The sequence below is a fragment of the Pituophis catenifer genome, unplaced genomic scaffold, assembly GCF_029215685.1.
Source record: "Pituophis catenifer annectens isolate HBS135680 unplaced genomic scaffold, rPitCat1.0.hap2 SCAF_1, whole genome shotgun sequence".
NCBI lineage: Eukaryota > Metazoa > Chordata > Lepidosauria > Squamata > Colubridae > Pituophis > Pituophis catenifer.
The window spans coordinates 341,876,210-341,900,075 of NW_027256881.1; the positions used below are offsets into that span (position 1 = coordinate 341,876,210).

General features: G+C 47.4%; 1 protein-coding gene across 1 annotated transcript in view; it reads left to right on the top strand.

Annotated features, from left to right (window-relative positions):
* Positions 1-23,866, top strand: part of LOC139308362 (transducin-like enhancer protein 1) — a 79,737-nt gene that overhangs the window by 52,098 nt on the left and 3,773 nt on the right. Inside the window, exons 10-20 of the mRNA XM_070931876.1 lie at positions 650-751; positions 2,014-2,058; positions 4,561-4,719; positions 12,200-12,332; positions 13,764-13,945; positions 14,032-14,111; positions 15,549-15,798; positions 17,376-17,623; positions 19,299-19,446; positions 21,619-21,769; positions 22,964-23,040. Coding sequence (XP_070787977.1) covers positions 650-751; positions 2,014-2,058; positions 4,561-4,719; positions 12,200-12,332; positions 13,764-13,945; positions 14,032-14,111; positions 15,549-15,798; positions 17,376-17,623; positions 19,299-19,446; positions 21,619-21,769; positions 22,964-23,040 — 1,575 coding nt within the window. The remainder of the gene's footprint in view (positions 1-649; positions 752-2,013; positions 2,059-4,560; positions 4,720-12,199; positions 12,333-13,763; positions 13,946-14,031; positions 14,112-15,548; positions 15,799-17,375; positions 17,624-19,298; positions 19,447-21,618; positions 21,770-22,963; positions 23,041-23,866) is intronic.

The following is a 23,866-nucleotide window of genomic DNA, read 5'->3' on the forward strand; positions in this document are numbered from 1 at the left end:
CGTGCCCTCAAGACCCTGATGTTCCAACAGGCGGGGCTTAACATACGAACATGTGAATGATTTTTTAAATGTTATCTAATTCTGGGTTTTATTTAATTGACCAAACTTATTAAAATTATTATTTTAATTTTAATAATTATTTATAATTTTAATAAGCAATTTTATTATGTTTGTGTGTCTATATTTTTCTTGACTGTATACCGTCTTGAATCCTACGGGAGAAAGGCCGTATAGAAATATAATTAATTAATTAATTAATTAATGTAGGTGCGTCTTATAGTCTGAAAAATACGGTAGATGATGTTGTATCCCTCCCCCTCTGTTGAGGGAGGACTGTTCAATTTCGACATAGGCGGCCTCTTTGACCCCCTCGTTCAAACCAACCTCCAAGTGGCCTCAATGACACTCTAAAAGGATGCAAATGACCAGCTGTCTGCAAGGAATATAAAATCCTTCCATTCCCCCGCCAGCCAGTCAGAGCCGAAGAAGCTTCTTGGATGAGAAGCGAAACGTCTTCAAGGAAAAAAAAGAAGAAAGTCCAGTTGCCTCTTGAAAAAAAAGCACCTTTTTTGGGACGACGATGACCTGGATGGCTGAGAATCTCCCTAGACAATTCGAGTTTATGTCCCTTCGTCTTTCTCTTCTGCAGAGCTCTTTAATGCTGTCGAACGGAGAAAGGATGCGAGCCATTTCGGATTACTTGAACAGCAGCAAAAAAAGGAAGACGGAAAAAGAATACGGCACGGATTACGTGAGTGGCTGCCCTTTTTTTTGCAGCAAGCCGGCTTTGGAAAGGAGGGTTGGGTGGAGCTGAGCTGCTTCTCTGCCATCCAGATATTTTGCAAGTGGGTGACTGAGTCAGATTGTGTCCTCAGTTGCCTAACGTTGCTGCGAAAACCTGAACTATTTTTCCTCCCTTCTAAAACTTGCAGCCCAGATGAAGATACAGGTAGACCTCGACTTACGACCGCAACTGAGCCCAAGATTTCTGCTGCTAAGCGAGACAGTTGTTAAATGGGTTTTGCCCCCATCTTACAACCTTTCCTGCCACAGTTGCTAAGTGAATCACTGCAGTTGTTGTTAGGAACACGGTTGTTTAAGTGAATCTGGCTTCCTCATTGAGTTGGCTTGTCAGAAGGTTACAAAAGGAGACACTGCGACCGTCGTAAGTATGAGTCAGTTGCTAAGCATCTGAATTTTGATCACATGACCACGGAGATGCTGCAGTGGTCATAAGTGTGAAAACCGGTCATAAGTCACTTTTTTCCAGTGACTTTTTCAGACGGTCACTAAATGAGCTGTTGTAAATCAAGGACTACCTGTAGCATATTGGACAGGTAGTTCTCGCCTTAAAACCACTCGTTTAATGACCGAAGTTACAATGGCACTAGATAAAAAGTGACTTACGACCAGTTCTCATACTTATGACTGTCGCAGGATGCCCATGGTTACACGATTCAAAATTTTGGCAGCCAGCCACTAGCATATATTATATATATTTACGAAATGCATTTGATATGGTTGCAGTTCATACGATCGCCATTTTCAACCTTCCCAGACATCTTCCAACCAGCAGAGACAGTGGGGGGGGGACCGGATTCGCTTAACGACCATATGATTCATTTAACAACTGTGGCGATTCCCTCAACGACCACGTGATTCCCTTAACTGCAGGGATTCGCTCAACGACCGTGTGATTCACTTCAGAACTGATGTGTTTCGAGGAACAACCCTGGCAAAAAAAGGTCATAAGATCATGCATGACTCACTTAACGGCCGCATTGCCTGGCAAGGAAGTTCCGGTCTCAATTGTGCTTATAAAGTCGAGGACAAAAACTTCACTGTTCTTCTCTGGGTTGCTCCTTTAAACTGGAGCTCCTGCTCCAATGAGCAACATGTCCACTCATCAGTTTTCATTGCCCCCCTCTCAGTGCGCCCCCCCTGGCTCCCCCCTCCCCCCCTGAAATAAATCTCTTTTTCTGTTTTTCTGCCCTCCCTTTTCATTTCTTTCAGGGCAGCGATGGGGAGAAAAGTGAAGACAACTTGGTGGTGGATGAGGTTTGTGTTACTCTTATGTGTGTGTGTGTGTGTGTGTGTATAAAAGGGGACGCGGTGGCTCAGTGGCTAAGACGCTGAGTTTGTTGATCAGAAAGGTTGGCAATTTGGTGGTTCGAATCTCTAGCACCGCCTTGTCCCATCTTCTGCCAATCTAGCAGTTCGAAAGCAGGTAAAAAATGCAAGTAGAAAAATAGGGACCACCTTTGGTGGGAAGGTAACAGCGTTCTGTGCGCCTTTGAAGTTTAGTCATGCCGGCCACATGACCATGGAGACGTCTTCAGACAGTGCTGGCTCTTCGACTATGAAACGGAGATGAGCACCGCCCCCTAGAGTCAGGAACGACTAGCATGTATGTGCGAGGGAAACCTTTACCTCTACCATTTATATATCTATATCTATATAACTATATCTCTATCTATCTATCTATATCTGTCCGTCTATCTATCTATCTATCTATCTATCTATCTATCTATCTATCTATCTCTGTCCGTCTGTCTGTCTGTCTATCTATCTATCTATCTATCTTTCTATCTCTGTCCGTCTATCTGTCTATCTATCTATCTATCTCTGTCTATCTATCTATCTATCTATCTATCTATCTATCTATCTATCTATCTATCTATCTATCTATCTATCTATATCTGTCCGTCTATTTATCTATCCTATCTATCTATCTATCTATCTCCATCCATCTATCTATCTATCTATCTATCTATCTATCTATCTATCTCCATCCATCCATCCATCTATCTATCTATCTATCTATCTATCTATCTCTGTCTGTCTATCTATCTATCTATCTATCTCTCTCTCTCTCTCTGTCTGTCTATCTATCTATCTATCTATCTATCTATCTATCTATCTATCTCTGTCTGTCTGTCTGTCTGTCTGTCTGTCTGTCTATCTATCTATCTATATGCGGGGGGAGTTCTAAAAATGCTTTGAAGAGCAATAAAGCTGGTGGGGGGAATCTTTTAGCAAATGGAGGGGGAATAGACCAGTGAATTTAGGGGGAGCTGGAAGGGTGGGGCATATATTGAAGCAACATTGAACGGCTTAAAGCAGCATTTCTCAAAAGTTGGCTACTTTAAGATATTGTAGACTTCAACTCCCAGAATTCCCCAGCCAGCATGGCAAGAGTACTTAATGATCTTTACTGTCTTTCAACAGGGGTCTCTGACCAATGCGACTTTTAGACTTGTGGACTTCAACTCCCAGAATTCCTGGGAAGAACAGCTGAGGAATTCTGGGAGTTGAAGTCCACAGGTCTTAAAGTCGCCATGGTTGGAGACCCCTGCCCTTCAGGCGGAAGCGGGGTGGACTTGATGATCTTTATTGTTCCCTTCAGTTTTACAATTCCGAGAAAGGGAGGTCGCAAGTGTCTTGGAATAATGACTAGCAGTGGTGGCTGGGGAATTCTGGGAGTTGATGTCCAAAGATCTTAAGGTAGCCAAGTTTGAAAAAATATTAGCTTAAAGGATCTATTGCAGTGTTTCTCGACCTTGGAAGCTTGAAGATGGGTGGACTTCAACTCCCAGAATCCCCCAGCCAGCGCTGCTGGCTGGGGGATTCTGGGAGTTGAAGTCCACCCATCTTCAAGCTTCCAAGGTTGAGAAACACTGATCTATTGCCACCTGAAATTAATTAATTAATTAATTAATTTATTATTTATTTATTTATTTATTTATTTATTTATTTATTTATTTATTTATTTATTTATTAAATTTATATGCCGCCTCTCTCCGGAGACTCAGGGCAGCTCACAATACATTTATTGGATTTATATGCTTTCTTATATTCGGTAGGACATATCAGCAGTCCTTGACTTACAGCAGTCATTTAGTGACCGTGCAAAGTTACAACGGCACTGGAAAAAGTGACTCCTGAGCTTTTTTCATGGTTATGGCATCCCCGCTCATATTTATGACTCATATTTATGACGGTCGCAATGGGGCAAAACTCACTTAACAAACGTCTCACTTAACAACAGACATTTTGGACTCAATTGTGGTCGCAAGTCGAGAACTACCTGTAATAGCTTACCTTCCCCTTGGCGCCCCATAGCAGCGACCCTGTTGGGTAAGTTAGGTTGAAAGAGATCAACAAACTTGGGAGCTCAGTGGGTGACAGTGGGGCGCTCTACTCAATCTCAGCTTAACCTACCTCACAGGGTTGTTGTTGCAGGCACCAGGCAAGAGAGAGAGAGAGAGGGAGAGAGAGAGCTCTGTCTGCTGCCTGCAGCTTTCAGAGAAGAGGAAGAATTCGAATGCAATGCAATGAATTGGGAGAAATCAAACTAGGCCGCTTGAACACTTGAGGACTTCAACTCCCAGAATTCCCTTGTTGGGTCTGTGGTGTTCTGGGAGTTGAAGTCTACAGTGGCCAAGGTTGAAAAAAAAAAAAAAAACACTGGAGGGGAAAATGATGAAATATGAGGGGACGGGGGCAGAAAACAGGGAGGTGAGGAAGATTAAGGCCTAACCTCGGTTCTCTCTACCACAGGATCCTTCTTCGCCCCACAGCGTCCAGTCCTTCTCCTCCCGAGAAAATGGGGTCGATAAAGCCACTCTCCATCGGAAAGAACTGAGCCACCACAGCCCCACATCCATGGCGTCTTCCAGCAGTGCCTCCCCAACTCGTCCCACCAAGGACCTGGCCACAGTACGTCACGAAGAGGGATGGGTTCCTGGGGTGTGCAGGTGTGGGGGTAGACTACAACTTCCATCATCCCCAGGCAGATGCGCTGACAGTAGGGGCTGTCCTTCCGCATCGTGCAATAGCATCCCTGTTTGATGTTAATTTTCATTTAATGCCCGGTGCTTCCCAGATGTTGTGGGACTACAATTCCCAGAAGTCCTTGCTGCCTGGGAAGGTTGGAAGGGCAGGTATTCACATATGGGGGGCTCATGGAGCAGGGGCGGGGTCCTTGGTTCTCTCTGGTTATTATTCTTGAAGATGTTTCATTACCAAACTAGGTAACGCCATCAATGTTAGAAGGGAGTGGAGTTTGTAGAGTGGGGAAGGAAGGAAGGAAGGAAGGAAGGAAGGAAGGAAGGAAGGAAGGAAGGAAGGAAGGAAGGAAAAGAGGAGGATTGTGGGACCTTTGGTGCTCCCTGAGCTTGGTTGTTTTTCTTACAGACGTTTTATTACCCAACTAGGTAACACCATCAGTGTTAGAAGGAAGTGGGGTTTGTAGAGTGGGGAACGAAGGAAGGAAGGAAGGAAGGAAGGAAGGAAGGAAGGAAGGAAAAGAGGAGGATTGTGGGACCTTTGGTGCTCCCTGAGCTTGGTTGTTTTTCTTACAGACGTTTCATTAACCCAACTAGGTAACACCATCAGTGTTAGAAGGGAGTGGGGTTTGTAAAGTCATGGAGAAGGGAAGGAAGGAAGGAAGGAAAAGAGGAGGATTGTGGGATCTTTCGTGCTCCCTGAGCTTTCAGACGTTTCATTTCCCAACTAGGTAACGTCATCAGTGCTAGAAGGGAGTGGAGTTTCTAGGGAGGAGGAAGAAGAAGAGGAGGAGGGAGGAAGGAAGAGAGAAAGATTGTGAGGTCCTTAGTGCTCCCCAAGCTTGATTGTTTAGACGTTTCATCAACCAACTAGGTAACATCATCAGTGCTAGAAGTGGGGGGTGGTTTATTCTCATGTTATATTCTAGTCTAGCGGCTTGCCCTGTCAATGTTGGTGGGAATGGTGATTCCTTGATTAGGCTGTTGTTTATTGCTGGCTTTGTTTGGCAGTTGTTTGATCTGGGTATTGTTCACTTCTTGATTGTTGGTCTGATGTTAATCTGTGCTTATCTGGTGGTTGATTGCTGGTGGTCTTTTCGTTTCCTCTTTGGTTTTTTGATTGTCTCTTTGGAATGGTGTGTAGATGTTGTTCATCCCTATGTACCTGTTGATGACCCATTTGTCTGACTGCCAAGCTTACAGGAATTCTCTAGCATTTTTTGGACTTTCGGCTATCATGGTCACGATTTCCCAGTTGGAGAAGGTAGCTTTTCACGTCTTTGTTGTTGTTGTTAGTTGCGAAGTCGTGTCCGACCCATCGAGACACCATGGACAACGTTCCTCCAGGCCTTCCTGTCCTCCACCATCCTCTGGAGTCCATTTAAGCTCATGCCGACTGCTTCAGTGGCTCCATCCAGCCACCTCGTTCTCTGCCGTCCCCTTCTTCTTTTGCCCTCCATCATTCCCAGCATGAGGCTCTTCTCCAGGGAGTCCTTCCTTCTCATTAGGTGGCCAAAGTATTTGAGTTTCCTCTTCAGGATCTGGCCTCCTAAAGAGCAGTCAGGGTTGATCTCCTCTAGGACTGACCGGTTGGATCGCCTTGCAGTCCAAGGGATCTCGCAGGAGTCTTCTCCAGCACCAGAATTCAAAGGCCTCAATTCTTTGGCCCTCAGCCTTCCTTATGGTCCAACTTTCACAGCCATCCATTGCAACCGGGAAAACCATCGCCTTGACTATCTTCCATTAGATCAGTGTTTTTCAAATTTAGCAGTTTTCAAATGGGTAGATCTCAACTCCCAGAATTGATAGCTCGCTTTATGCACCGATGGAAATGCTGATCCCAATGATGGTCATAAGTTGAGGACTAAGCTATCCTGTAGTCCTGGGCAGTGGGTGTGGCCAAGCAGCCTGGATAGTTCCCATTGGCCAGACCTGGAGGGCGGGAGCAAGGGGTCGGCCACAGAGTGTTCACCAGCTACAGGTAGTCCTTGACTTATAACCATACTTGAGCCCAAAACTTCTGTTCTTAAGTGAGACATTGGTGACGTTTTGCTCCGTTTTACGAGCTTTCTTGCCTCCGTTGTTAAGCGAATCACCGCGGTTGATCAGTTAGTAACCCGGCTGTGAAATGAATCTGGCTTCCTCCTTGACTTTGCTTGTCCGAAGGTCGCAAAAGGGGATCACATCAACGGTCATAAACGGGAACCCAATCGCCAAGCGTCTGAATTTTGATCACGGGGATGCAGCAAAGGTCGTAACTCTGAAAAAAAGGGTCCTAAAAACGGCCTTTTGTCAGTGCCGTTGTAACTTGGAACGGTCACTCGACGCATCGTCGTAAGTCGAGGACTGCCTGCACGGCAGAGCCCAATTTCGTAGTGCGGTAGAAGGACTTGAGGCAACAGCTGTTTTCTGCTCCATCGCCCTTCCGTAGCTTGCAAAGAGAGAAAGGATGTGGGTTTGTCAAAATCCCTCCCCGAACATCAGGGCTGGATGGAGGCATCTCTCCAATGACTCTCTTGGGACCCTGGAGGCTTTCCAGACCCTGAGTTTGGCAACGGCAGCGTCGACAGCTGCAGGAAAGTTTGGGGAAGCCGGCTGCTGGATTTTCCACATTTGAAGACATATCGGACTTCTCTACACACACACACACACACACACACACACACACCTCCCTTGCAAGCCTCCTGGCCATCCCCCTCCTCCTCTCTGGCAAGATGCCCCAAAAGGCTTCTGTCCTTCTTCCAAAACTGAAGCTTCTGCGGTGGCGAGAGTGCCAAATTCTGGACAGCCTTTTATGAAGATCCCTCTTTTCCTTTTCCTTTCCTTTCTCTATTTCTTTCCTTTCCCTTCCTCATTTGCTTCTTCCTTCCCTCCCTCTTTTCTTAGTTTCTTTTCTTCCTTCCTCCCTCCCTCCCTCCTATTCCTCCCTCCTTCCTTCCTTCCTTCCTCTCCTCTCTCCTTTTCTTTCCTTCCTTTCTTCCTTCCCTTTTCTTTCCTTCCTTTCCTTTTTTCCCCTTTCCTTCCCTTCCTCATTTGCTTCTTCCTTCCTTCCCTCCCTCTTTCCTTCGTTTCTTTTCTTCCTTCCTTCCTCCCTCCCTCCTATTCCTCCCTCCTTCCTTCCTTCCTCTTCTATCTCTCCTCCTTTCCTGTCTCCCATCTCTCCTCCTTCCCTTCCTACCCTTCCCTTCTTCCTTCCCTTCCCTTCTCTTCCTTCCCTTCCCTTCTTCCTTCCTTTCCCTTCCCTTCTTCCTTCCCTTCTCTTCCTTCCCTTCCCTTCTTCCTTCCCTTCCCTTCCTTCCCTTCTTCCTTCCCATACCTTCCTTCCCTTCCTTTCTTCGTTCCCTTCCCTTCTTCCTTCCCTTCCCTTCCTTCTCTTCCCTTCTTCCTTCCCTTCTTCCTTCCCTTCTCTTCCTTCCCTTCCCTTCTTCCTTCCTTTCCCTTCCCTTCTTCCTTCCCTTCTCTTCCTTCCCTTCCCTTCTTCCTTCCCTTCCCTTCCTTCCCTTCTTCCTTCCCATACCTTCCTTCCCTTCCTTTCTTCGTTCCCTTCCCTTCTTCCTTCCCTTCTTCCTTCCCTTCCCTTCCTTCTCTTCCCTTCTTCCTTCCCTTCTTCCTTCCCATACCTTCCTTCCCTTCCTTTCTTCGTTCCCTTCCCTTCTTCCTTATCTTCTTCCTTCCCTCTTCCTTCCCATCCCTTCCTTCCCTTCCCTTTGTCCTTCCCTTCCGTTCCCGTTTTCGCAACAGCTCAAATTTTCCCGTGTGTCTTTCGTCCCCTGGATTTTATTTACCGTGCCTTACAACTAGCTGTTGTAATTTCCTTTTTACCGCATTCAGTGTAGTTCAGCTTTTGTTTATGGGCCACTACAGGTAGTCCTCCTTTTACAACTGTTTGTTTAGTGACCATCCAAAATTACAACGGCACTGAAAATAGTGACTTAGGACCGTTTTTCACACTTACGACCGTTGCAGCATCCCCATGGTCACGCGATTTACATTCAGATGCTTGACAACTGACTCACATTTATGACGGTTGCAGTGAGTCACGTGATCTCCTTTTGCGTCCTTCTGACAAGCCAAGTCAATGGGGAAGCCAGATTCCCTTAACAACCGTGTTATTCACTTAACAACTGCAGGGATTCAGTTAACGAATGTGGTAAGAAAGGTCGTAAAATGGGGCAAAACTCACTTAACAAATTTCTCACTCAGCAACATAAATTCTGGGCTCAACTGTGGTCGTAAGTCGAGGACTAGCTGTATGGCACCCAAAGCGAAATCCATCAAAATGATTTTACAGCACGCATGTTAACATTCTTGGCAAACTTCCAGTTTCCCCGGGTGAAAATCAACTTCCTCTCCTGCTTTAGGGTGGTGGGGTGTTGGTTTTTTTTTTTTTCCTTCCCTTTTCTGGTTTTTTCCTTTGTTTTTTTTTTGTCATTTTAACGCTTTCTAACAGATTTGGGGGCATGGCTTCCTTTCGTAGAAGTGCGCTTTGTTTTCCTGGCGCTAGGAGATAACCGTGGTCCGGAGGCAGATTCCGCTATGTGGTATCTCTCTGCAGATAAATGGAGGATTTGTATTGCAAGGATAAAAAGCTTTGTCCGGCCTCTTTGAACGCAAGCTGCGTTCAAGGTCACAGTCTGAAAAACAGGCTGTTTTTCTAAACGGGCCCTTTCCCCCGAGCATTTTACCAAGGACGTCTCAACGCTCACGTTTCAACAATACGGCGTGACCACAATTGTCTGCAGAGTTCTCAGAATGGCGACAACTATCTTTTAGGTCAGGGGTGTCAAACTGGATTCCTTCGAGGGCCAGATCAGGATTGTAGTTCTTCTCCGCGGGCTGGCCGGGGGTGGGGGGGGGTGGGGTGGGGAGATGGGACGGACGCCTCCTGCAGCACCCCGCTGGCCAAAATGGCAGGGACGGCCTCCTGCAGCACTTTGCTAGCCAAAACACGGGCCACCCGGGGTGAAATCCGAACCAGTTTGCTGCGCACTGCACACCAAGTGCACACTGCATGTGCAGTGCGCACTAAAAGGAGGCTTGGGAAGGTAAGTAGAATAGCGAGGAGGGCGGAAATCAGCTGTGGCACGCGATTTAGCTTTGCTAGAAAGCAGGAAATCCTGCTTTCTAGCAAAGCTAAACCTGTTCTGCCCCAGCTACGGACCCCAAAGAACACAGCACACAGAAAGTCCGTTCAAACCTTAGTTTACTGAATAAACCAGTCTTTTACAACAACGGCTGTTAATTAACTGCATTAACGGCCGCCAAGAATTCAAAGAATAATAACTGAAAGCTTACTATGGTTGGCAGAATGCCCAGAAGCAATTTGCAGGAAGCTGATAAGATAAGCAAGACAAGGCAGGAAGGTATGTGAACGAAGTTGTTCCCTGCAAATTGCATCAGTCGGCGTTCCTCCTTAAATAGGCTAAGGGAGTGGCCAATTAGCCCCAACCCTTACACTCGAGGAGACCTCCTCCTGAGGAGCCACTCCTGCCTTTTGGCAGCTCTGTGCGCCCGTGCATCGAGAAGAGGCTCCTCCTCTTCTTCCTCTTCACTTAAGGGAGCTTCTGGAGGTTCTGAAGGCCCTGGCTGAATCCCTGCCTCTGGCACCACATCTTCTCCAGCCTCCTCATTGTCCGACTCGAGTGCCAGCTGCACAGGCTGCTGGCACAACACCACACAAGCCTCCTCGCTGTCTGAATCAGCTACTAGCTGCACAGGCCGTCTACGGGCCACAATAAAACCATACGGCACAGCTGATGGTCGGAAATACTTTTTTTTAACTACCAGTTCACCCTGAACCGGTAGCTTTTTAAACTGCTGGTTCAACGAACCGGTAGCTAACTAACAGAGTGCTGCAAGGGGCTGTCCAGGCTGAAAACGGGGTGTGGGGAGGCCATGTGCGGCCCCCAACCCCCATGCCCCGTTTTGGCTGCCAGAGGCACCGTGCAGCCAGCCCTTTGCTATTTCCAGGCCGGCCAGGTTTAAGGCTGGATATACGGCTTGTGGGCCTTGTGTTTGACACCCCTGTTATAGGTGTTCCTAAACTTACAAACATTGTTTTAATGATCATTCGAAGCCACGATGGCATTTTAAAAATTGACTTATGTCTGGTCCTCGCCCTTATGACCGTTGCAGCATCCCCACAGTCACTTGATCAGAATTCAGGCACTGGGCAGCCTGCACATATTTAAAACAATTGCAGTGACCCAGGGTCATGTGATCAGTCAACCCATCAGGATAGAGTGGAAGGGACCTCGGAGGTCTTCTAATCTAACCCCCTGCTCGAGCAGGAGATCCTATACCCGTGATGGCGAACCTATGGCACGCGTGCCACAGGTGGCATGCGGAACCATATCTGTGGGCACGTGAGCGTTGCCCTAGCTCAGCTCCAGCGCACATGCGCGTGCCAGCCAGCTAATTTTCGGGCCTTCCGGGCCCACTGGAAGTCGGGAAACGGGCTGTTTCCAGCCTCCGGAGGGCCTCTGGTGGGGTGGGGAAGGCCGTTTTCGCCCTCCCCAGGCTCCAAGAAAGCCTCTGGAGCCTTGGGGGGGGCAAAAACAGGCCTACCAGGCCCACCAGTAACCTTTTTGCCATTGTGTGCTAAAAGCAGTGGGAGCACAGGGGAGGGGGGGTGTCATGCGCCCACGCATGGAGCGGGGGGGGCATTGAATTATGGGTGTGGACATGCACGCGTGTGACTTCCCCACGCTCCCGGCACGTGATAGCAAAAAAGATTAGCCATCACTGTCCTATACCATTTCAGACCAGTGACTGTCCAGTCTCTTCTTTAAAATCTCCAGGGATGGAGCCCCGTGTCAGCACTTCAAGCTGCATTTACTCTAGTGCTGACATAAGAAGGAGGTGCGGAGGCGTCTGGAAAGGGACGTTTGACTTTTCACCTACTTATTTTCCCTGGAGATAATATCCCCTAGGAGATGGGATGGGAGGGGGGAAATTCCTTTGAGTTGGAGCAGTAGATAGGGATAGAGTGACTTGGAAGATGGCCAATGAGTGCAGGGGAGTGGGGAACAGAAAGGGAGGGTTTGGGGTCTGGAAGTCAGTGTTGGCTACAATGAGTCGGACTTTGAATGTCTTGCTGAATAAATGGGAGTTTTCTTCAAAGACTTTGTTTGAAATGCAATTTATTTGAGACGACCTCGAAACCTGACACCCCGTTTGTGACCTTCCCAGCCGGCTTCTGACCAGTAAATTCAAATTTGACCACACAAATTTGATTTAGTTTGATGATGCAGGAAAGCAGCAAATTTTGTCAAAATCATTTAGATAGGAAGAAATGCAAATGATTTTGAGGGTCGGTGTTGCCCATGGAAAGCTGAGGTGTCAAATAAAAATAAATAAGCATTTTATTTTATTTTCTATTTTCGTGTAAATAAATAAGCAGTATTTTGCAGGTAGAGAAAGCAGTCACCCCCGGTTTGAAGTCCAACACCCCAAATTCCCAAGGCGAAGGAACCATGCCCGGATCTTCTGGAACCCTCTCCCAGTTCCGTCCAGGAGTAACAAAGCAGTCGGTGGAATCACTCGGTAATCATCCTCATTTAACGACCCCACCATCCCTTGCGGGGCGGAGCCTGAGCAACTGAATGGAGCTAGCAGAGTGTTTTAATGGCCAGATGCCCTTCCTGTCGCCAGTGCGGAGTTTTGTTCAGCAGATATATTCTCAGGGTGCCCAGAGAGAGAAATATCTGCCTCTACCTAGGATCGAACTCACAGCCTCCTGCTTGGTAATAGAGCGAGCAGATTTTCATACTACCCCTGGGTGTAGAAGAAATGTACTTTTTGGGGCAAAAAATAAATAAATCTGAAGTCCGGAGAACTCAGAAAAAATGTGAAAAAAGTTTCCCAACCCATGAAAGATTATTTAATAAAATTTCTGGATTCTTTTTGCCATATGGATTAAAGGCTTCGGTTTTTCTGGGCATTAGATGGATGAAGAAAAATCTAAAATTGTCCTTTTAATAGTCTATTGTTTTAAAAACAGCCAGTATTGAGAAATTTTCTTGGTTCCTGTTTCACAAAATTTCTGGATCCATCATAAGGACTAGAAACTTAAAACAATTTCCATTGGATTAACAAAGAGGTTGCAAAGGTGCTTTGTGTGTGTGGAGAAAAGTATTTGTGGCAGGAAGTCACCACTGTAGGGCTGTTAAGAAGGCAGTAAAAAAATAAAAATAAAATGGAGGACCAAGGTTATCTGAAGGAAGATGAGAAACTGATGAAAGGGACAGTTTTAAAGCACTCCTGTCAATAAGCTCATATTACTAGCAGGCTAAAGTGGTTGGCCAGAATGTTAATTGGCTTAGAGTGTGTAACTCACAGCTTATTTATTTTTTAAGGTTGGGCCTGCAAGTGTAGGTGAGAGTGAGAGAGCGAAAGGGGAGTTAAATTGAAATGCAAGTCTGCTTTTAAGACTGAATTTCTCAACCTCAGCAACTTCAAGAGGTGTGGACTTCAATACCCAGAATTCCTCAGTCCAGATCTGGATTTAAACTCCCAGAATTCCTCAAACAAGATCTGTGGACTTCAACTCCCAGAATTCCTCAGACAAGATCTGTGGATTTAAACTCCCAGAATTCCTCAGACAAGATCTGTGGACTTCAACTCCCAGAATTCCTCAGACAAGATCTGTGGATTTAAACTCCCAGAATTCCTCAGACAAGATCTGTGGACTTCAACTCCCAGAATTCCTCAGACAAGATCTGTGGATTTAAACTCCCAGAATTCCTCAACTCAGATCTGTGAACGTCGACTCCCAGAATTCCTCAGTCCAGAACTGTGGACTTCAACTCCCAGAATTCCTCAGTCCAGATCTGTGGACTTCAACTCCCAGAATTCCCCTCACTGGCCAGGGAATCTTGGGAGTTGAAGTCCATACAGTTGCTAAGACTGAGAAACAAGATATAATTTGAAGCAGTTGGGGAAAACGAACGAGAGAATCTTCTCTTTCGGTTTCAGCTTTGAGCCTTCGGAATCCGCTCACCATCCAGAGCTCCTATCAAGCCGCTTTTAACGTTGCCCATGTTTCAGTCAACGGCGACATGGTGGGCACCGGAGCCTACGCCGGGCTGCACCTGGTCTCCCCGCAGCTGAACGGGGCCGCCGTCGTGGGGACGGGCAGCTACGGGCGTTCCCCTTTGGTGAGTCTGTGAGGAGAAGCCCCCTTGCAGGGAAGAGGGGGTGGGGGCTTCCTTGGTATTAACCGAAGTTCCTCTGTCATTTCTAGGTAGCTTATGATCCTCACGTGCATTTGAGGGCTTCCGGCCTTTCCGCAGGAATGCAAGCCGGCATGTCTTCTGCCAAGCCGTAAGTGTGTGCAAGGAGCTCAGCAATGGGCCCCCTTTGAGAGCAGGGGGGCCGAATCAAGCCCCTGCCCACCCCACCCCCTCTCTGGGACGGTGGTCCTGGACATTATGCACGGCAAAAATTCCAAACTTCCTTTCTTTCCTTCTCTCTTTCTTTCTTTTGCCTTCTCCCTTCCCTTGTCTCGTTCCCTTCCCTTCCTTTCCTTTTTCCCTTCCCTCTCTTCTTCCCTTTCCTCTTTCCTTTCCTTCCTTTCCTTTCCCCCTGCCCTTCCCTTCCTTTTCTTTCCCTCTTCCCTTTCCTTCCTTTCTCTCTTCCTTTCTCTTCCCTTTCTTTGCTCTCCCTCTTCCTTTCCCTTCCCTTTCCTTCCTTTCCTTTCCCCCTGCCCTTCCCTTCCTTTTCTTTCCCTCTTCCCTTTCCTTCCTCTCTTCCTTTCTCTTCCCTTTCTTTGCTCTCCCTCTTCCTTTCCCTCTTTTCTTCCCTTTCCTCTTCCCTTTCCTTCCTTTCCTTTCCCCCTGCCCTTCCCTTCCTTTTCTTTCCCTCTTCCCTTTCCTTCCTTTCTCTCTTCCTTTCTCTTCCCTTTCTTTGCTCTCCCTCTTCCTTTCCCTTCCTTTCCCTTTCTTCCCTTTCCCTCTCCTTCCCTTCCCTTTCCTTCCTTTCCCTCTTCCCTTCCTTTCTCTCTTCCTTTCTCTTCCCTTTCTTTGCTCTCCCTCTTCCTTTCCCTTCCTTTCCCTCTTTTCTTCCCTTTTCCTCTTTCCTTCCTTTCCTTTCCCCCTGCCCTTCCCTTCCTTTTCTTTCCCTCTTCCCTTTCCTTCCTTTCTCTCTTCCTTTCTCTTCCCTTTCTTTGCTCTCCCTCTTCCTTTCCCTTTCTTTCCCTCTTTTCTTCCCTTTTCCTCTTTCCTTCCTTTCCTTCCCCCTGCCCTTCCCTTCCTTTTCTTTCCCTCTTCCCTTTCCTTCCTTTCTCTCTTCCTTTCTCTTCCCTTTCTTTGCTCTCCCTCTTCCTTTCCCTTCCTTTCCCTCTTTTCTTCCCTTTTCCTCTCCTTCCTTTCCCTTCCCTTTCCTTCCTTTCCCTCTTCCCTTCCTTTCTCTTCCCTTTCTTTGCTTTCCCTCTTCCCTTCTGTCTCTTTCCCTCTTTTCTTCCTTCTTTCCTTCCCTTGTCCTTCCTTTCTTCATCCATCCAGCTACTATTAAACTGCTCTTAATGTTGCTGGGAGGGGTGGGGGTGGATTTTAAACATTTTAGCCGAGATCCAGATAGAGAGAAATATCAAAAGAGGGGAATATCCAGAGGGCCATCAGTTCAGAGCTTCAAAGAGCTGGGCTTAATATCTGATCTCGCCTTCCAGATGTTGCTTTGGTTGCAGCCGCTCAAGCGGCCCTCTTCCCCAGGGTCCTTTATGGGCTGCATCTGTAAGTGAGCCTTCTCTGTCCTCCCACCCAGAGCCTATTCCTTCCACGTAAGCGCTGACGGGCAGATGCAGCCGGTGCCCTTCCCTCCCGACGCCCTGATCGGCTCCGGCATCCCCCGCCACGCCCGCCAGCTCCACACGCTCTCCCACGGAGAGGTGGTCTGTGCCGTCACCATCAGCAATTCCACCCAGCACGTCTACACGGGGGGCAAAGGCTGCGTCAAGGTCTGGGACGTGGGGCAGCCGGGCACCAAGACCCCCGTGGCGCAGCTGGATTGCCTGGTAAGCGAAGCAGGGGCCTCCCTGAATGGTCGGGGGCAAAACCATGGGGCGGGTTGGATTTTATGATGTTCCTTCCCCAGCACTTTCTTTTTCTTGCCTCCTTCTCCTTACTTCTGTCTCTTCCCTTCCCCATCTTTCCATTTCCCCTTTCCTTCCTTCCTTCCTGCCTGCCTGCCTGTCTTCCTTCCTTCCTTCCTTCACTTCTTCCCTTTCCTTCCTTCTCTCTCCTCTCTTTTTCCTTCCTTTCTTCTTGCTTTTTTCCTTCCTTCTCTCTTTCCTTCCCTCGCCTCCCTTCCATCTTCCTTTGCTCCCACCCTCTTCTCTCTTCTCTCTTTCCTTGTCTATGCTTCCATCTTTTTCCTTCCTTCTTTCTTTCCTTCCTTCCTTCCTTCCTGTCCTCCATCTCCTTCCTTCCTTCCTTTCCTCCCTCCCTCGCCTCCTCCCTCCCCCTCCCCTCCCTCCTTGTTTGTTGTCCCCCATCTCCCTCCCTCCTGCCTGCCTGCCTGGCTTCATTCATTCATTCATTCATTCATTCATTCATTCATTCATTCATTTCTTCCCTTTCCTTCCTTCCCTCTCCTCTCTTTTTCCTTCCCTTCTCTTTCCCTTGCTTTTTTCCTTCCTTCTCTTTCCTTCCCTCACCTCCCTTCCATCTTCCTTTGCTCCCACCCTCTTCTCTCTTCTCTCTCCTTCTTTCCTTGTCTATGCTTCCATCTCCTTCCTTCTTTCTTTCCTTCCTTCCTTCCTTCCTTTCCTCCCTCCCTCGCCTCCTCCCTCCCCCTCCCCTCCCTCCTTGTTTGTTGTCCCCCATCTCCCTCCCTCCTGCCTGCCTGCCTGGCTTCATTCATTCATTCATTCATTCATTCATTCATTCATTTCTTCCCTTTCCTTCCTTCCCTCTCCTCTCTTTTTCCTTCCCTTCTCTTTCCCTTGCTTTTTTCCTTCCTTCTCTTTCCTTCCCTCGCCTCCCTTCCATCTTCCTTTGTTCCCACCCTCTTCTCTCTTCTCTCTCCTTCTTTCCTTGTCTATGCTTCCATCTTCTTCCTTCTTTCTTTCCTTCCTTCCTGTCCTCCATCTCCTTCCTTCCTTTCCTCCCTCCCTCTCCCTCTCCCTCCCTCCTTGTTTGTTGTCCCCCATCTCCCTCCCTTTCTCCCTCCCTTCTTTCCTTCCTTCCTTCCTTCCTTCCTTCCTTCCTTCCTTCCTTCCTATAGTAATCAACTGAAAGGAAACCCACCCACACCAGCTATTTCCCTAGCTTTAAATCTTTCTGGGCAATGCTCACCCTCACCAGAAACGCTTATGGTGTTTTATAGCATCAGTTCTTCACGCTGACATCTAGATTTAAAGTTGGGCTCTCTGATTTTTACGGCTCCCCTACCTTTCCTCCTGCTTTTAAATCCTCACCGAAGGAGTCGGGAACTTCTCTTTTTCAGCCTCCTCGGATGCTCAAGAAAGGAGGAATGGAATCTTTTCCCAGAGAGCAAATTTGTGGGCCTCCTGCCCCTCGCAAGGGATGGGAATGCCGTTCTTCCCCCCCCCACCCTTCCTGATTTTCCTCTTTTCTCCCCCCACCCCAGAACCGAGATAATTACATCCGATCCTGCAAGCTTCTTCCCGACGGCCACAGCCTCATCGTTGGGGGCGAGGCCAGCACCTTGTCCATCTGGGACTTGGCGGCCCCCACGCCCCGGATCAAAGCCGAGCTGACCTCCTCCGCCCCGGCCTGCTACGCTCTGGCCATCAGCCCCGACGCCAAAGTCTGCTTCTCCTGCTGCAGCGACGGCAACATCGTGGTCTGGGATCTGCAGAACCAAACCCTGGTTCGGTAAGGATTCTCATCCGGACCGAAGAGCTGCCATGACCGCTTTGCGGGGGGGAAAGCACCAACGCCGGGAAGTGGTGGGATTCGAATAATTTAACAACCGTTTCTCTGCCCTAATGACTGGGTGGGTGGGCGTGGCCATGTGGTGGGCGTGGCCAGGGGTGTGTGACAGGCAGCACTGCCTCCTGCACCCCTCTGGGAGAAAAAACTGGCTGGGGGGGAGCGGATGCGCCCCCCCCCCCCATTTTACCCTATTTTGGGCCTAGTAGGCCTCCCTGCACTTACCTGGAAGCCAAAATGGGGCACATGGGGACTCAGGGGAGGGGAGGGGCCATCCAGCAATTTAACTACCGGTTTTCCCGAACCGGCTGAATTCCACCACTGACACCACTGGCTTCCACTGGTCACCAGACTTTGACTGGCCAGTCTTTGCGGGTCCCACTTTAAACAGACAGGGCCGTGGTTTCCTTTAATATTGCAATTAAACCGAATCGTTGGAAGTATTTCAATATTTCTGGATTGGATCAACGAAAAGGGGGACGCGAGGGAAGAACGTTTGTGTTACGGAACGTAAAACCCGATTCCATAACACAAAAACAACCTTCCAAAGGATGCCAATTATTTATAGTGTCAAACTCGAGGGCCCCGGCTGCGACGGCCTCCTGCAACCCTCTGCCAAGCTCCGTTTTCACTGACTCCATTTTCACTCGGAGCACCACAAGCACCCCCGACATGAGTGACATCAAGCTGCGGGGGGGCAAACACAATCCTGATGTGGCCCTCAATGAAATCGAGTTTGACACCCCTGATTTATAGGGTGTCTCCGATATTGGCAATTTCTTTCTAGTTTGGGTATTTCTAGTGGGCATGGCTATGAAATGCCCTCAGGTATACTTTTCATGGCCATAAGGACTAGGAACTTGTATGAGTTTGGTAAAAGAGTCCCTGAATATAATTCTACATCTGTGGAATGGGAATGTTTTTTTTTATTGTTGTTGTTCATGATTCTCCTCCTTTCCATCCTCTTCCTCCATTTTTCTTCTCGTCTTCTTCCTCCTCCTCTTCTTCTTTTTCCCTTCTTCCATCTCTTTTCTTCCTGCTCCTATTTCTTCTTCCCTTTCCTCTTCTCATCCTCCTCCCACACTGCTTCTCTTCTTCCTCTTCTTCCTCCTCCTTCCTTCTCCCCTCTTCCTTCTCTTTTTCTTCCTCCTCTTCTTTCTCTTCCTCCTCTTCTCTTCCGTTTTCCACTTTTTCCCTCTTCTGTGCTGCTTCCCTTCTCTTTTTCCTCCATCTCTTCTTCCTTTTCTTTTTCCTTCTCCCCTCCTGTTCTTCTCTTGCTCCTGTTCTGCCTCTTCCTCCTCCTCTCTCCCTCCTCCGTTGCTTCTATTCTTCCTCCTCTTTGTCCTCCTCCTCCTCTTCTCCCATTTCCTCCTTTTCCTCCTCTTTGTCTCTTCCGCCTATTCTTCTTTCTCTCCCTCTTCTCCCTCCTCCTTTTCCTCCCATGTTTCTTTACTTCCTTCTCTTCTCCTTCCTCCACCTCCTTTTCCTCCTCTTCCTTTCTGTCTTCCTCTCTTCCTCCTCCAATGCTTCTTTTCTTCCTTCCCTTTTTCCTTCTCCCTCTTCTCCTCTTCCTCCTCCTTTGTCTTCTCCCCCTTCACTTCTTCTCCTCTCCCTCCAGACAGTTCCAGGGTCACACGGACGGGGCGAGCTGCATTGACATTTCCAACGATGGCACAAAACTCTGGACCGGTGGTTTGGACAACACTGTCCGGTGCTGGGACCTCCGCGAAGGCCGGCAGCTGCAGCAACATGACTTCAGTTCCCAGGTTAGCTTGGAAAAAGGAGGGAAATCCAGGTTAGGGAGCTAAGAAGGATGACCCAGTTACTTTGGGAACTTATTTATTTTATTATTTTATTTTATTAAATTTCTATACCGCCCTTCTCCCGAAGGACTCAGGGCGGTGAACAGCCACAAGATAAAACACATAAATACAAAAATTTAAAATGAATTAAAAAGGAATTAAATCATTTGGCTGAATTTAAAATACCCCATAATTTAAAACAAATTAAAGTTTACATTTAAAAAGGGGAGAAGATTTAGGCCAGGCCAGCTTGATGGAATAAGAAAGTCTTAAGCGTGCGACGGAAGGTGCGCAGATCCGTATCTCCGGGGGGAGCTCGTTCCAGATTGTAGGTGCCCCCACAGAGAAGGCTCTCCCCCTGGGGGCCGCCAGTCGACATTGTTTGGCCGACGGCACCCGGAGGAGCCCCTCTTTATGGGAGCGTACTGGCCGGTGGGAGGCTATTGGTGGTAGCAGGCGGTCCCGTAGATAACCAGTTCCTAAGCCATGGAGCACTTTAAAGGTGATAACCAAAACCTTGAAGCGCACACGGAAGACCACCGGGAGCCAGTGCAGCTCGCGCAGGAGAGGTGTTACATGGGAGCTCCATGTTGCTCCCATAACCACCCGCGCGGCTGCACTCTGCGCCAGTTGGAGCCTCCGAGTGCACCTCAAGGGGAGCCCCATGTAGAGAGCGTTACAATAGTCCAGACGAGAGGTGATGAGGGCATGAGTGACTGTGTGTAGAGAGTCCCGATCCAGAAAGGGATGCAACTGGCAGATCAGGCGAACCTGATGAAAAATCCTCCCGGTCACGGCCGTCAAGTGCTCTTCTAAAGACAGCCGTGAATCCAGGAGGACGCCCAAGTTGCGAGCCCTTTCCGTGGGGGCCAATGATTCGCCCCCAATAGTCAGCAGTGGCACCAGCTGACTATATCGGGACGTCGGAAACCACAACCACTTGTGGTATTTAATGTCAGAAAGCCTGTAAACTTGCAGACAAGTCCTCAACTTACGACCACAGAATTTCTGTTGCTAAGTGAGGAAATTTGTTAAGTGGGATTTGACCTGTTTTATGACCTTTCTTGCCACAGTTGCTAAGGGAATCACTGCGGTTGTTAAATTGGTTGTGAAGTGAACCTGGCTTCCCCGTTGACTTTGCTTGTCAAGAAGGTCGCAAAAGGGGATCACATGACCCCAGGACATATGAACCAGTTGTCAAAAACATCTGAATGTCAATCACATGACCCTGGGGATGCTGCAACGGTCATAACTATGAAAAACTGCTCCTAAGTCACTTTTTTCAGTGCTGTTGTAAATTAGAATGGTCACTAAATGAACTGTCGTAAGTTGAGGACAGGCTTCCGTCTTCCTTCTGCTCTTGTTAACTTTATCCCTTGTGGAAACCATCCTGCTGTCAGGTTTCGAGGTCGTCTCAAATAAATTGCATTTCAAACAAAGTCTGATGAAAAACTCCCATTTATTAAGCACGACATTCTAACTCCGACTCCATCGCAGCCAACACTGACTTCCAGACCCAAAACCCTCCCTTTCCTTTCCCCACTCCTCTGCACTCATTGGCCATCTTCCAAGTCACTCTACCCCTAATCTACTGCTCCAGCTCAAAGGAATTTCTCCCTTCCCATCCCATCTCCTAGGGCAGTGGTCCCCAACCTTTTTATCGCCGCGGCCCGCTGAGCGCGCGCAGGGGTGGGGGCACGGCCCAGGAGCTTTTGCGCACGGCCCATTGCGCACGGCCCAGGAGCCTTTGCGCTGCAGCGTTCATGTCCCCCGGCCGCTGCGCGGCCCGGTGCCAGGTACTCCACGGCCCGGCACCAGTCCGCGGACTGGGGGTTGGGGACCACTGTCCTAGGGGATATTATCTCCAGGGAAAGTAAGTAGGTGAAAAGTCAAACGTCCCTTTCCAGACGCCTCCTCTTCTTCTTATGTCAGCAGTAGAGTAAATGCAGCTTGAAGTGCTGACACCTGCCTCTTACCTGGCTTTCGGTGAGATTGCGACCTCATCAAGCTTTGGTCATCATGAGGACTAGAAACTTCGGGCTGGATTTGGGGTCGCTTTTAGTTTCTGTTTCCGTTTCCTTTGCTTGGGTTGCAAGGATCCCATCTTTCTTCTCCTCTCTCTCTCTCTCTCTCCAGATCTTCTCCCTGGGCTACTGCCCCACAGGAGAGTGGCTGGCGGTCGGGATGGAGAGCAGCAACGTGGAAATCCTCCACGTGACGAAATCGGAGAAGTACCAGTTGCACCTTCACGAGAGCTGCGTCCTCTCCCTGAAGTTCGCTTCCTGTGGTGGGTATCACTCCTTAAAGGGGCTTCTTTCACCCCTCGGCACGCCTGTTTCTGCGGAAGATGCACTCGCTCCGTGTTTTCCCACTTCTACCCTCCAAACGACGCTATAGGGCACTGCACACCAGAACAACTAGACACAAGGGCAGTTTTCCCCCGAACGCCATCACTCGGCTAAACAACTGATTCCCACACTATTTACTAAGACCGTATTACTATTCTTCTTCTCATCCTTCCTATTACCTGTCTCTTCCCACTTAGGACTATAACCTCGTTGTATCTTTACGATTTGTATTCTTTTATTTAGTTTCCTAGTATGATGTTGATTGCTTATTTAGTATCCTGTGACTATCACGAAGTGTTGTATCTTATGTTTCTTGGTGAATGTATTTTATTTTAATGTACAACGAGAGCATATGCACCAAAGACAAATTCCTTGTGTGTCCAATCCCACTTGGCCAATAAAGAATTCTATTCCATTCTATCCTATCCTATCCTATCCTATCCTATCCTATCCTATCCTATCCTATCCTATCCTATCCTATCCTATCCTATCCTATCCCATTCAGTTCTGTTCTGTTCTATTCTATTCTATTCTATTCTATTCTATTCTATTCTATTCTATTCTATTCATTCTATTCTAATTCTTATTCTGTTCCTATTCAATTCTAATTCTTATTCTATTCTATTCTATCCTATTCTAATAATTCAATTCTAATTCTTATTCTATCCCTATTCTAATTCTTATTCTATTCTATTCTATTCTATTCTATTCTATTCTATTCTATTCATTCTATTAATTCTATTCTAATTCTTATTCTGTTCCTATTCAATTCTAATTCCTATTCTATTCTATTCTATTCTATTCTATTCTATTCTATTCTATTCTATTCTAATAATTCTATTCTAATTCTTATTCTGTCCCTATTCTATTCTATTCTATTCTATTCTATTCTATTCTATTCTATTCTATTCTATTCTAGTGGACTTCGAGTTGAAGTCCACCTGTCTTAAAATGGCGGAGTTTACTGATGAATTTTATTGCACATTGCCCTAGATTACCCAGAACCATTGAATAGCTAGTTTCAAACAAACTCCCTAACTGAGTTTGTCTGATCTTGGGGGGGGGGGGGAAACTGACCAAGATCAGACCTCGAATAGACCCATAAGCTTTGCTTCCATTTCTCTCACATACAGGGAAATGGTTTGTCAGCACCGGGAAGGACAATCTGCTAAACGCCTGGCGGACCCCTTACGGCGCCAGCATATTCCAGGTAAGAGTTGAACCCTGTTCCTTAAAATGCTGCAAAGCTTTAACTGGTTAATTCCGATTAATCCAATTAAAAATGTTAAAGAATTAAAAAATTCCAATTAATCAGCGGAACGACTTGCCTCCAGAGGTTGTGAATGCTCCAATACTGGAAGTTTTTAAGAAGAGATTGGATAACCATTTGTCTGAAGTGGTGTAGGATTTCTTGCCTAAGCAGGGGGTTGGACTAGAAGACCTCCAAGGTCCCTTCCAACTTTGTTATTCTAAGCTAGCCTTTTCTATTTCTGTTTCTATTCTATTGGTTCTGTTGGTTAACTTTTACTCTTCTACATTTTATCCTGTAAATTGGAAAGTGGGAGGGCTGCTCATAAAAAAGCTATTTTTAAATGTGGAGGTCGTGTTTGTCTATTGATTAAAAAAGCAAAAAAGTTTGCAAAAGGGGAATCACATGACCCCGGGATCCAGATACCGTCATAAATATGAGTCCGTAGCCAAGCATCTGAATTTTGATCACATGATCATGAAGAAAGCTACAAAGGTTATAACTGAAAAATGGTCTTGTCCCTTTTTTCCAGCGCCATTGTAACTTTGAACAGTCACTAAATGAACGGTTATAAGTCGAGGACCACCTGTGGAAAGTCCAGTTAGACCAGGGGTCTGCAACCTTAAGAGCCATTTGGACCCGTTTCCCACAGAAAAGAAAACACCGGGAGCCACAAAACCCTTCCCGTCCCTGACTATTTCTTGAGCGGCCACAAAACTAGCATATGTAGTTGAATTAAACGTTCTGTTTTCTTCTGAAACTTTTCTTTTCTTGCATTTATCCATGG